The 14,850-nt window shown below is 35.3% G+C and overlaps 1 protein-coding gene across 1 annotated transcript in view; it reads left to right on the plus strand.

Moving 5' to 3' along the window:
- Positions 1 to 5,794: 5,794 nt before the first annotated feature.
- LOC306854161 (calcium-binding protein 8-like) overlaps positions 5,795 to 14,850 on the plus strand; it is a gene marked incomplete at both ends in the record, with an annotated part of 52,535 nt that continues 43,479 nt past the window's right edge. Inside the window, 2 exons of the mRNA XM_079391978.1 lie at positions 5,795 to 5,922; positions 12,624 to 12,748. Coding sequence (XP_079248104.1) covers positions 5,795 to 5,922; positions 12,624 to 12,748 — 253 coding nt within the window. The remainder of the gene's footprint in view (positions 5,923 to 12,623; positions 12,749 to 14,850) is intronic.

The following is a 14,850-nucleotide window of genomic DNA, read 5'->3' on the forward strand; positions in this document are numbered from 1 at the left end:
CACTAGCTGGAGCATAGCAGGTTGCCCTACTTAGGCTAATGAGAATGAATGAATTGCTTTTTCATTTCTTTCACACGCTCTGAGACAGACTCACTTTGTGAAGCAAAATTGAGAAGAGCGTTAAACCGGATAAAAAGCTTCTCATCACTCTGCAGTTACTACATTTCCAGAGACAGGCAAAAAGCAAGTGTGTTTGGAGCGGATAATGCTTCAGTAAATCTTCTCCGCTGGCCTGACAGGAATAACATTGTGATTTCCTTATTTCATAACCGGAGTCATTTTTCAGCTCCAATAAACTCTACCTTTAGTTGCAGTTTCCTGATTCAGCTGCGTAATATGACAGGTAATCTAGTATTAAAAATGTTCTCTCAGTTTAAGATTATGATATCGCTAAAGTTTAAACTTCACTTTGGAAAGAGTGTATTTTTAAAGTGTCGTCAATATCAGCCGGTTGTCAGGTTCCTTTTGGGCTTAACTTTGAGGTCAGCTTATTCTGTGCTCCTGTGACTGATGTCTAGAGAAAAATCCCAGCATGCTCCACAAAGTGTGTGTGAGTCACTGATTCAGCCCCTGTGTTTGTGAGTCAGCTGGTGGAAGAATTTAGAGGACACTCAGGCCGAGAAATGAGGGGGATTTTAATTATCACATCATTATATCACTGTGTGTGCTGTGTGCATGAGATCGAGTGAATTGGTTTCGGTTGCATTATGTTAGTTATGTGGTCCGATGTGATGGGTCATAACATGCTCAAGATGTTCACTGTCAATAGGAGCGTGTGAAATCTTTTGAAAAATCAATGGATTGGAAAATTTCTCTGTACTAATTGATTGTTGCATGTCCATTTGTGTTAGCTGTTATAGAGGACTGTAGATGACCATCTACTGTGTTTCTTTTGCTTCAAAATAAAGGTTCCAGCTAAATAAATAAAAAATAAAAAAAATCCTAAAGAATCACTTTGCTTGTTTGCGAGGTAGTAAAGGGAGAGTTCACTCATCACCAAGTCCTAAACCTGTATGAGTTTCATTCTTCTGTTGAGCACAAAAGAAAACATTTGTGAAGAATGTTTGGAACCAAACAGTTGCCGGTAGCCATTGAATTCCATATAATGTAAAAACATATAGGAAGTCAATGGCTACCGTCAACTGTTTGAGCTCAACAGAAGACAGACATATTTGGATTAACTATCCCTTTAAACCCATTTAACTAACTAAATTAAGCTAAATTATAATATATGTTGTTTTAAAATTAAATAATGTAAACTTTTTAATATTATTTTTTTTAACAATAGACAATGGACAAAAGCATGAGAAAATATAAAATTAAGAGAATGATCTGCCATGTTTTATATATTTTTTCTTACCGTTTGATTCTCTTTTTTGTTTTCATTTTATTTTATTGCTCCTCTTTGTATTGTATTATTATTTTAGTTATATTTTTTTTATATATAAGCACTCGTGAACACTGTTTTAAAGTTGACATGAAATGGAAATTCACCCTGTTTATTTTCTAAATGATAATATTGTGAATGAATCATCATGTATATTTATTTTTTAGCATCATATATATATATATATATTTTTTTTTTTTTTTTTTTTTTTTTTTTTTATCAATTACCTTAATTTTCTAACAATAATTTTTAATCAAGATGTCAATAAATCACAAACTTCTCTCTGTACGCCTGACTTCTCCAATCATTTAATCTTCATAAACCCTGTCCTTTTCTTATAATCAACTGCAAGTTGTCATTCAGATCTGCCTCTGTTTGATCAAAAACCGATGGATTTATCCAAGTCGTTTTTGTTATTTCAATAATTCAGTCTCATACTGTATTTATCACAATACAGAAAATATCTGTCGCTATTTCAGTTACATCGTAACCTGAAGCAAAATGTGAATTAATCTTCACTTGTAAACTAGACGTTACTTACTAAATCTAGTCAAATTTTATGGTTTGTGAAAAATCTGTCTGAGTATTAGAGTGTTTTTCAAGCATGACCATTATAAAGCATCACAGGCTGACCATTCATTTGATCATGTCTGTGACTCAGAATCATGAAGCCCGCTCTTTGATTCATGCTGGTAAACATGATCTGCTTTGATGAATGAGTAGGCTCGCTCCTTTGTCAGTTCTCACAGGGCTGTGAAGGGGGGTTCATATTGTGCTGATTGCTTTGCTCCTTATTGAAATGTTTTCTTGTGTGTTTGTGGTGGTCGTGTTATTTTCTACCCATTTCTTTTTTCTTTCAGCACTTAAGTTTCCAGGGTTGATGTGTGTGCTGGCTTTCATCTTGCACGCGCACACACACACACACACACACTCCTTTACATTTCTGTCCAGGCACAGCTGACTGACAAAGAAAGATTGCTTTAGTCACAAAAAAGTGTTTTTAATTTCACGTTAAATTAAAAAATAAAAATAATACATTTTATTTATATAGCATGCTTTACCTTGAAAACCTGAAGCCTCTGTACTGACCTGAAGTCTTTGATTATTCATTGATTGCTGTAAAATGAATGACGAGGCTGGTGCGCATTTCATATTTCTTTGTTTTTCATTCAGTTTATATAAATATGATAAATTGATAGCTTATAATATTTTACCACTGCAGTTTGGTCATTTTTAGATATAGACCAGGACAAATGTTCAAATATATTTAATGGCCCCGCTGGTAGATGTATTAAAAATATCTTTCCTCATTAATGGCCATTCAAAATGAACCCTTATATTATTCAAAACTAGCGTTGATTTTTTTACCATTGAATTTTTTTTGGAGGGTGCTTTAAAGCATAAAATGGTCTTATATTTCCCCTGCTCCCTTTGACGTCACAGCTCAGAATGTGACCAGTGAAGGGCTTGAGACTGCGTGTGCGTTCTTGTGTTGTCATTCACCAGTCAGCATGGTCATCACATCATTTTCATGTGCTTGGAGAATAATTGGTCACATGATGTTTGCAGGATTAGTAGGTTACTGCGCATGTGCTTGTATATCATACGTATATGCCAAACAATGCCTTATTTCCTTTAATTTTCAAAAAATCAAAGTGTCTTTCCCTTGTGACTGTCTATCCATCAAATATTATTACTTACAAAGATATTCAGATGGATGGATGGATGAATGGGCTGATTGATGGATGAATGGGTGGATAGATGGATGAAAGGATGGATGGTGGGTGATGATGGGTGAATGAATGGGGTGATGGATGGATAGGCTGATTGATGGATGAATGGGGTGAATGATGGATGGATTTAATTGGCTGGTGGATGGAAGGATGGATGGGTGATGGATAGATGGGTGAATGAATGGGCTGATGGATGAATAGATTGATAGATGGATGTGGAGATGCATGGGTGGATGGATGGGCTGATCGATAGATAGGTTAGCTGTTGGTTGGTTGGATGAATGAATGGGGTGATGATGGATGGATGGATTTAATGGGCTGATTGATGGATGAATGGGTGGATGAAAGGATGGATGGGTAATGGATAGACGGATGGATGGATGAATGAATGGGTGGATGGGTGATGGATAGATGGGTGAATGAATGGGGTGATGGAAGGATGGATGGGTGATGGATAGATGGGTGAATGAATGGGCGATGGATGGATAGATGGGTGAATGAATGGGGTGATGGATGGATGGATGAATGAATGCAGTGATGGATGGATGGATGGATGGATGGATGAATGAATGGGTGTATGGAAGGATGGATGGGTGATGGATAGATGGGTGAATGAATGGGGGGATGGATGGATGGATGGATGAATGAATGGGTGGATGGAAGGATGGATTGGTGATGGATAGATGGGTGAATGAATGGGCGATGGATGGCTAAATGGGCTGATGGATGTGCTGGTGGATGAATGGGTGGTGGATGAGCTGATGGATGGGTGGATGAGCTGAGCTGATGGTTGAAAGGGAAAGGGTGGATGAATGACAGTAGAGCTGTATAGGCTGGACCCGCTGACTAATGACTCCAGCGCTCACTCAGTCAGTGTGTTATGGGTTAATTCATGTTCTGTGAGGAATCTATTTGCTTCTTTCTCAAAGGAACCGTCTATTTCTTGTTTTGTGACCGTTAATGCCCACCAACAGCTCGTGGACAACAATATCCATCTGGACTGCTGATTTGACAGCGATGTTTATTGATTGTTTTTATGAGGCTCGTGTGTGTCTGTATGGCAGTCGAAATCTATGAGCAGCTTTTTGAGACGTGAATCAATGAAACTCGGGAATTATGAGCTGGAATTCTCTTAAGATCATGGAAGTACTGAAGCATCCAGGGGTTCATTAGAGCTGACTGGAGTTGGAGGAAAAGTACAACTGGTTTTATTGCTTTCGCCTGGAAGTCGGACGGGTTTTCCGGATAACAATCGGGATAAGGACCACTGTCCACTGCTATTCGTACCAAATGGCTGAAATTAATAGTGTGTATAATCGCGAATGAGACCTGGAGAAATTCCTCACAATTCTGCGACAATCCATGATCCAGATTTCAGCAGCGGGATAATCTGGATCCTGTAGCGACATCGGCTCGGATCATCTGCGGGATCACTTTCACAGATCGCCCATCATCACCACTAAAGGTAAGAGTTTAGAAATCATATGTTTGGAGTGGATTTGAGTGACATGAAGGCTTTGATGGTCAGCATGATTTCATAAACTGCAGCCTACATTTCCACACTTTCGCACCTGTTGTTTTAATGCACTGATCGGAAGGTTTATGATTTATTTACTGTCATACAACTCGACTTGCATTGGGCATGCAAAATTATTAATCTTTTTACTGATTTTAAACATCCAATATTTAATTTATTAAAACATTGTAAACCAGGATGCTGCTGCTGATAGGCTATTATATTATAATAAATATAATAAATGACAGAAATTTAGGATGTCTTTTTATTCGTTTTTAGTATTAGGCTATTATTATTATTAATATTATTATGTTTATTAGAAGTAATAATAATTTGCTGTTTACCTTTTAAGTAAGTCTTATTTTTTAATTATTATTATTATTAGTAATAATAATAATAATAATAATAATTTGCTGTTTACTTTTAAGGATTTTATTTTATTCAGTTGTTGCTATGTTTTTTTTTTACTATGGATGTCTATAATAATAATAATAATAATAATAATATTGTTTTTGTTTTTATAGCTCTGTAATTTAACGGATGCTTTATCTTTTTATATTTATTTATTTTAAAATGTATTCAAAATTATTAATCATTATTATTGCTGGAATTAATACTATTATTTTTTACCATGGACGTCTATTCCCAAAAGCTGTGCAAAACACAAACAACGTGTATAATTCATTGTTGACACGCAGATGGCAGTTTCCGGGAAAATTATTCACCTTAGTCTCATTTGACAAGTCAGGTGGTGCCCAGCCAACACCCCCTTCAGGGAAAAAAGTGATGGACATGCTAATGACTAGAGAACCTGGAGGAGCGTGTGCAGTGTGAGAGAGCAGGAGTGGCAGTGCGGTCTGGGGGGCTGGTCAGCAGTGTGTGTGTGTGTGTATGTGTATGCGCTCTCAACGGAGCTGCAGAGGCAGGACTACTTATGTCACCGAGCCACTGTTATTATGAGCCCACCGATGACACCAGAGTGTGACATGAGGGAGATGCTGACCAGCTGAAGGGATGAATGAACGCATGAATGACTGACTACCTGCTCCGGGCTGCTGAAATTTTAACCAGGGGTTTCTGGGCATTCTATGCTGCTCGGGGAGAGGACCAGTGCTGGGACATAGTCTGTTGTGCTCTGAGCCTGGAGTGTGCCGTCAGATGGAGGTCACCGATCTGGATCCGGACCCTCGGCTGGAGGGGTCTGAAGGAGAGGGTCCGTGCGTCCCGAGCAGACCCGGGACAGAGCCTGTTGTGCTTGAGTATCCTGTAGAGTATGATCCGTACGGGTAAGCAACAGGGATCATTGCTGCCGTCCCGGGATCTTGCTGCTTTTACACTTTGGCATGTAGGGAATATGCTTAAAGTTGCTTTTTTGGTGGTATGTGCTCTGATTTTAATTGTAAATGTGTTTTTGCTTTAATGAGAGTGGAGAGATGTCCTGCTTTGATACTTCTGTTTTGGTATGTGTGTGATCACTGACTTGATTTGTATTGATTTTAATAACTTGAAATGTATTTATGCTCGGGTCTGTCCTTCGAATTGTAGGTTGCCTTTGTAAGAGGTTTAGATTGCATTATTTTGACATGATGTGGAATGACGTTTTGACACTGGACTTTTTTGCAGTGACTTTGTGAAACACAGCGCCCTGTGATTTGATTAAAGGATGCAGACCTTTATTTAATGTTTTTGACTCTTGTGAACAAGACTAAATGGCTGAGTGCAGTTTTTTTTTTTATTAATGAATGAATTAATATCTCATTTTATGGTATTTAAGAAATGCATTTTACACTTGTATTTTTTAATTGCAATTCGGTGGCTGTTTTCTAGGAAACTTGGAATGCGATTGGAAAGCCCTCAGTTGAACACGTTGTGATCAATTCTGCCTCTACCTCTTAGTTACACTCTTTATGTCCAGACACTCCATTATCCCTCCAGAACAGAACACTCATGTTTGCAATGGATAGTTAACATTACATGTCAAACAGTGTCGTATAATGTGACACGCTGCACCTAAAACTATTTAAAACTGCAATCTAATTCTCTATAATCATTATAAATGCAGGTTCTATGACCTTGCGACTACATTGAACATTTGTACTCTTTATCCAGGACTATTTAAGTGAGAGTTGTGCTGTGACTTTTTTTAATTTTAATTTCATATTTAAACTGCCATAAACTGTATTTGTTGTTTTGTTTTGGAAAAGTCTCTTATGCTCACCAAGGCTGCATTTATTTGATAAAAATACAGTAAAAACTGTAAAATATTGTAAAATATTATCAGTTTAAATTTGAATATATTTTAAAATCTAATTTATTCCTGTGATGCAAAGCTGTATTTTCAGCATCATTACTCCAGTCTTCAGTGTCACGTGATCCTTCAGAAATCATTCTAATATGCTGATTTGATGCTCAAGCGACTTTAATGCTGCCTTCACGTGCTATCGGAATTATCGTAAATATGAGTTTCCTAATAGGAAATTAGACATGAACGCCTCTCAAGTCGTATTTACTACTGGGAAATTCGTAAATAATTTTAATACCAGAGATTCCGAGTTGGGCGGGCCATAATCTTTAAACATGGTGGAGGGGACAATCATTACTGTCGTCAATGCTATTCTCACAACTACATCCCTTTGTCTTGTCTATAAAGTAGTGTATTTATAGACTATATATGAACGATCATTTTAATCATATTGTATGTTTTATAAACAGTGAAATAAGCATGTGTTTGACAGAAATTCCAGAACTGTCAGCAAACGGCAGTTGCAGCGCTGTGATTGTCAACCAATGGGATGCTACATTTAATTTTTTCCACGTTAAAGCACTTGAATGCAACAAGCTCGTAATCACGACTTCATAAGTGGGAAATAGGACATTTCCGATAGCATGTGAAGGCAGCAATTATTATTATAATAAATGTTGAAAACAGTTGTGCTGCCTCATATTTTGTGGAGCTGTGATACATTTTTATTTCAGTATTCTTTGATGAATAGAAAGTTCAAAAGAACGGCATTGACTTTTGAAATAGAAGTCTTTTGTAACATAAATGTCTTTAATGTCCCTTTTGATCAATTTAATGCATCTTTCACTGAAAATGGTGTAGAGTTTTTACTTAGAAAATCCTATAGTAAATTTCACAATTTTAGTAAATTCACAATTTTCACACATTGAATTACACATTAAATTTTGAAGTAGAAAGACTGATAAAGTATTTTATGTAAAATTAAGTAATCTTTGTATTATGTACAACTAAAAATAGTTTTTTTAAAGTGTTGCCGAATTAAATGATAAATTCTTATTTGTTTTTAACTAACCCCAAACTTTTGAATCGTGTATAATATACAGGTGCATTTAATTTTTGACTTTCATGAGCTGTAAGCCCTAATCATCAAAATTAAAACTAAAAAACTTTTGAAATGTTTTGCTTTACATGTAATGAATCTAGAATATATGAAAGTTTCACTTTTTGAAATAAGTTACAAAAGAAGAACTTTTTCACGATTTTGTGAGATGCACCTGTAATAAAAAATAGGTATATAAATGAAAATCTAGGCTCTTATACAGTATGTGAATGTTAACGTAAAATCTAAATGTTCACGTCTGTGTTACTGTTCAACTACCCATCTACATTTCTTTGATTAAAACAAACTACAGAGTATTTTAGAATGTACCAGATTAACTGATGCATTTTTATACTTCAGCTTACTTTTTTGCCAGTTGCAGTCCCTTTTCTTTATGCAGTTGTCAGTTACACTTGGCAGTTTATCATGTGAAAAGCATAGCAGGTAAATTAGTCATACTTTCCCCCTGGACATACTCCTACTGTCAGGCTTAGCCCCAGGGATTCTGGTTTTGGATATATAATAAAAAATGCATGTTTTGTAGACAAACTTGCTCTTTTCGTTTTTACATGCATCCTAGAATGACTTATGTAGTCAAAAGGAAACCGTTTTGGAATTTTCCTCACTAAGTTTCTATACCATTTACAATGTGTATTTATAATTGTGATGCGTGTTGTTAACCAGTTATAAAAATTAATTGCATGTAATGCAAGATTTCTGGGTTGTTTCATGAGCTATTTTAAAGCACCAAAGTATACATCAACCATCAACAAAGTGGGACCATTAGAAAACAAGAAGTTGATTTGAATGCTAATGAACCAGCAGGCACTGTGATAATTACCTTAATTAAAATTGCCCATATAAACAGTTCATCTGTGCTTTTTCCCTTTCGGGGACGATGATTTATTTGGCCAATTCAGTTCTACTTGTGCAAAGTGTTGACATATGGTGCTTTATAGTCCTTCACACAGTACCCTGTAAAGATGGAGAAATAAAAAGGAAAATATTTGGTATTAATGAGCTTTCACATTGAAAATAATTACAGACAATAATTCATTGGCATGAAACATTCCACCAAAGACTAATTATAATCTTTTACTTTTATTAATCATTTCGGACATTAAACTTTATGGTAGATTAATGAGAACTCAACTGAAGAAAATATTTTGATAGAATGCATGTCCGTTTTTATTATATATTACAGTTTCTTTTTTAAAAGAAATTAATCGTTTTATTCAGCAAGGACACATTAAATTGATCAAAAGTGTCAGGAGAGAGTTTTACAACTTAAAAAAGAACCAAACATTTTTATTTAAAATCAATTCTACTTATTTGAATATTCTATTTTTTATTAATTATGGAATCTTTCTGCTGTAGCCCAAGTGTTAGATGCTTTAATCTAAAGATCTAGTGAAAATGAAGGCATTTACATCTCCACATTTGATAGAGACTTGAACCAGAGAGACTTTAATCTACTCTCAGGCCATTAAAGGCTTTGCACATCCCAATCAACTGACCCATTAAAGCAAACCCCAGTCTCCTACATTCGTCCCAAGGCTGCATCCATATTTTACAAGGGTGTGCCATCCATCATGGGATATGTCCTTCAGCAGACTGCTACTACGAGCTCAAGCTGTATGTGTTTTACTCTGATTTGGTAATTGGCTGTAGCCCAGCACATACTGTGTTTGTGGGCTCACGTCCCAAAATATAGTCTGTGATCTGGAACCTCCTGCCCCTTCATGCTGACTGCTGCTTCAAGTGGCGTTTCTTTCTCTCTCTTGCTCTCTGCTGACGGTCTGGTGGTATTTAACCTGCTGGGTGACCACATTGTCCCCATGAGAGCTTTAAGTTCCTGTATAGGACACCAGCAGTTCAGCGTCACAGTCTGAAGGAAAGGCTGCTTTTAGCTCTGCTGAAGGGAGTAAATCTCTGTAAATCAGCATAAAATTATAGACAAGAGCGATTTTTGTAAGGTCTACTCACTAATTTAAAAAGTATTTTACTGATAAATAAATCAGATGCATTTTTGGAAAATGTTTTTAAATCAGTTCACATGAGTTGAAGACTCCAGTCATTACAGTAGTCTAATAAAATATATATATATAAAATATATACTGGGGTCAGTAAGATTTTGTTGATTTTTATTTTTAAAGAAATTTTGTTCAGCAATGAGGCATTAAATTGATCAGAAATATTAATACAGATTTTTACATTCTTATAAAAGATTTTTGTTTCCAAGTAAATGCTGTTCTTTCAAACTTTCTATTCTAAAAACAAAATGTCTCACAGTCTCCACAAAAATATTAAGCAGCACAACTGTTTTTAACCCTGTTTTTACGTTTATAGTAAATATATGGTGGTTCATTGTTATGCTATAAAATAATAAAATAAATTATAAAATAATAAGCCTATTAGTTATAAAGCATATCGGAATTAAATCAGCCAGCCTGCTCTCTAGTTATAATTAGCATCAGATAGAAAAACCCATGTCGGTCAACCAGAACTGTGATGTTTTGTACAGAGACACTCAACTTCTGTAAGTAAATTGCTGTGGTCAGTTGTGCTTTCTCGGCCACTTTAACTCTAAAACTAATCTGGACAATTATACATTGTTGAAAGCTTGATTTATATTTATTTTTTGGATGTATTTTAATAACGGCTAGTGCATGGTTGGCAGCTGTCACATGGGCCTTGAGCCAGGAACTACAGTAAAGCCTTCAGTGGGTTTGTTTGTGGGAGTACTTGATACGCACAGAATCCATCTTGATCTGTGAAACGGCCTGCAGGATGTGGAGTGCTGTGCATTTTGAGTGGGCTTTTGACACTCAAGCCTGTTTTTAAAGCTCACGTTTTCGAAAGGCACTCACTTCATACTAATCAACACAGAGCCCAATTACTGCGAGAAACTCCATCTCACATCTCTATCTGACGCCATTGTATTAAAACGATTCCCATGGCTGTAGCTGTGCTGAATAATTCATAGAGAAATTCTGCTCACGCTAACCATGACATCTGAGAAATGAGAGATTTCCATATAAAGAGCAATTCCAGTTTGATTTGTGGTTATTGTTATGTTGACTTCTTGAACTCCACGTACATTTGTTTAGTAAAATGACTGTTGCTTTGAGTTTGCAGAATTATTCAGTTTATATTAGTGATAGGATCAATATACTGACCATTATGTAGCCATTCTGAGAATATTATATCGATCTGTATCTGACTGATGAACAGAAATGGTCATCATACATAGTTTCGGGTACAAAATCTAATCTAGATTTATGTAAGAATATTTTTAATTACTGTATTTTTTTTTATCAAATATTTTGGTTGCACTTTATTTTATGGTGTCCTTGTTACAGTCCAATTATACAATAAAATACTGAGTAATATTTATTAACAACATGTACTTACTATATGGTTAGGGGTTGGTTTATGGTTATGGTTAGTTGCTTGAAATTATGCATAATTCACTGTTATTACTACCATTTTTTTAGTTCATATTATAAAAAAACACACATTGTTTGGGGCCAGTAAGGAAAAAAAAAACTATATATATATATATATATATATATATATATATATATATATATATATATATATATATATATATATATATATATATATATATATATATATTATAATTAGTATTTTAACATTAATTTGTTAAAACATGACATTACAAAATATTTTACAAAATATTGTTACAATATATTTTTCACAGATTAAACTAAAATATTAAGCAGCACAACTGTTTTCAACATTGTTAATAATAATAATACATGTTTCTCGAGTAGTAAATCAGCTTATTAAAATAATTTCTGAAGGATCATGTGACACTGAAGACTAATGACTATTGAAAATCCAGTTTTCAATCACAGGAATAAATTACATTTTGTAATATATTCAAATAGAAAACATTTATTTTAAATTGTAATAATATTTCACAATATTACTTTTTTACTGCATTTTTGATCAAATAAATGCAGCCTTGTGAGCATAATTTTTTTTTTTTTAAATACATTAAAAACAATGCCTTTAAAAACGGCAGTGTTTATGTATTTCGTATACAGTGTATATCCACATTATATTGTCCATCCTTCACACTAGTCTCTTGTTATTGGTTTCAGCCATTATAAAACCCAGATTGTTAGACCACTAGTTTATATATGAGAAAACACAGTTGTTAAAGGTGAAAACTGCAAGTGTCAGCAGGATTTTAATGGCACTTAAATAAACAATAACTGTGCTCTCATAGACACTAGAGACTCCACCCATATGTTCACAGACACAAGGGTAATTCGGAGGGCCAGTGTATGCATTCAGCTTTAATAGCTTGCCATTTTATGGCTACTTATTTCATTAGTTTTAACTCTCATATGCATGGAAACAGCCTTCGTATTCTTTTATAACAAGATCTTCACTTAATAGCTAATGCAGCAGAACATTGGAAGTACAGTGATATCTGCTGAACAAAGTTATAACGGATGAGCCGTGGAGACATTTCATGAGAATGACCATTTTCATATAATCAACTTAAGCATGCTCTGTCTAATGTGCATCTTGGATCTTGATTTGCATAAATCATTGCCATGTCTTTTGGTCTGGTTGGTTGAGTATGTTCTTCTGCTCTCTCTATCTCTCAGGGAGAAGATGCCGTTCCACCATGTGACGGCAGGATTGCTGTACAAGGGGAACTATTTGAGTCGCTCACTGTCCGAACACAGCAATAGTGAACAGCTCGCCAGCATCTCCGTGGAGGAACTAGATGGTGAGCAATGAACTTACAGACATTAACACAAATACTATGCACTTTATTTAAGGTAAAACTTATAACCACTTTTTGCGAGTGTGACTTAATATTCCAATTGGTTATTCAGCGTTGAGTAACACTTTATAATTATTTTCATTAAAGGAATAGTTCACTCAAAAATGAATGAATTTTCTTTGTGTGTATGTATAGTTATTTTCATTAAAAAAAAAAAAAATCGCTACATAATGCCCGTCTTATCACTAATATAAACCAAATATTTCTGCAGACCCAAAGCAACAGTAATTTTACTAAACAAATGTATGCAGAGTTCAAAAAGTCAATGTGAGGGTAAGTAACTAACATTTTTGAAGAAAGTTATGAGCAAGGCACAACAAACAAACAAACATTTTTTTATATTATATTGCATGTGTTTAATGGATAATAAATAGTGTCATCTAACTTTGATTTATGTACTCATGTATATTCATTTTTGAATGAGAATGAATTACTGATCCCTTAAGAATTATATAATTTTTTTATTAATAACGTTTTAATGAAGGCTATTACAGAGTCTTACCCTGAAGTGTTTTTGGTTTTCATATGTAAATTAGGCATTAAATCATAAATCAAAAGTCAGAAACTGTATAAAAATCACGATCAAAGCCGCACACGTCCCCCTCAACACTCTTCATCATGAATCGGGGCGAGTGAAGCAGAGCGCGAATCAATTAACTCTGCCTTTGTCAGCAGAAAGCAGCTGAAGAAGAGAAATACATCGAACCCTTCAGACCTGAAAATGAATGCTTAAGTGACATATTAACACCGCAGGGCATCTGCAGATATACAGAGCTGCTACAAGTCATTGACTTTGTTGGTTTTACTTTGAAACAGTCCAAACTGTGAAATGCAGCTGCTGGAGCCCTGCTGATGTTGTATTGATCGTATCAGGAGGGATCAGCAAATACTCTGTAGCATCTTAATCACAGCGATTCTGTTGTGTTAGAGAAACGGCGGGATTTCTGGAGTCCTTACTGTATTAAAATGCAGAACAAATCTAACTGAATCTGTATTTGGTATGGCAGCAAAATGTTTTTGCAAGGTTTCCCAGATGTTAAAAGGATTGTTCTCCCAAAATAAAAATTTGCTCTTAATACTTAACCTCAGGCCGTCCAAGATGTAGGGTGACTTTTTTTCTTCAGTAGAACAGCAACATGTTTTAGCAGAAACTGCAGTTCTTGGTGATTCATAAAATGCAAGTTAACGGCTACCGTCACTTTCAAAGTAAAGGCAACACAAAATTAATACCTGTGGCTCCTCACAATATATTGAGGTCTTACATACGTAATGTATGCACAATGATATTAATAAACTGCACCTAATAATGATCATGTTTAAAGCATTTGTCTTCATCAGCTCACCTTTTTACATAAACGGTGAAATCACTGGCACATCGGTCTGAGACGGTGCCGTTTACTCAGTTTTGGAGCGCTGAATGAGTTGGCAAAAAACCAACATAGGATCATATGCAAAGGGATTTGGCTCATTTGGCTCACACACATCCGGAAGTGAGTTTTGATTGAGTAACTTCTAGATCTCTGCCGCTTGAGTCGCAAACTGTTTCAGATGGTTTAGTCAGATTTGGTGAACTGGTTCAAAAGAATAATTCGCTCGTGAAACGAACATCATTCCAGACCGTTTGCTTGAGGCTGTGGATTACAGGGGTCTGAGGGTGAGTAAATGAATACATTTTCATTTTTGGGTGAACTATCCCTTTCAGAGGAGCATTATGCTTGCAAACTGCTGAATATGAATTTGTCTTTGATTTGTAAAAGTCACTAGCCATATCAAGAGCACATTTGTAGAAAGAAAGACATTATCTTATCTTAAATATCTTAGCATTTAATCTCATTGCATCTTCAGGTGTTAGATCTGAAAATTGATTATTACATCAACTGCCATTTTCATCTCTAAAATGAACAGTGCTTGTCCGACAAATAGCCAGAATTGAGAGCACGAAATGTTTTTGAAGGTTGTGTTCAAACAGGCTTTACATCCGCAACAGACTCCTTATGCATATATTTATGAGTTTGCTTCCACGTACAAAAACAAATCTAATGCCT

Source organism: Barbus barbus, assembly GCF_936440315.1.
Source record: "Barbus barbus genome assembly, chromosome: 34".
Lineage (NCBI taxonomy): Eukaryota > Metazoa > Chordata > Actinopteri > Cypriniformes > Cyprinidae > Barbus > Barbus barbus.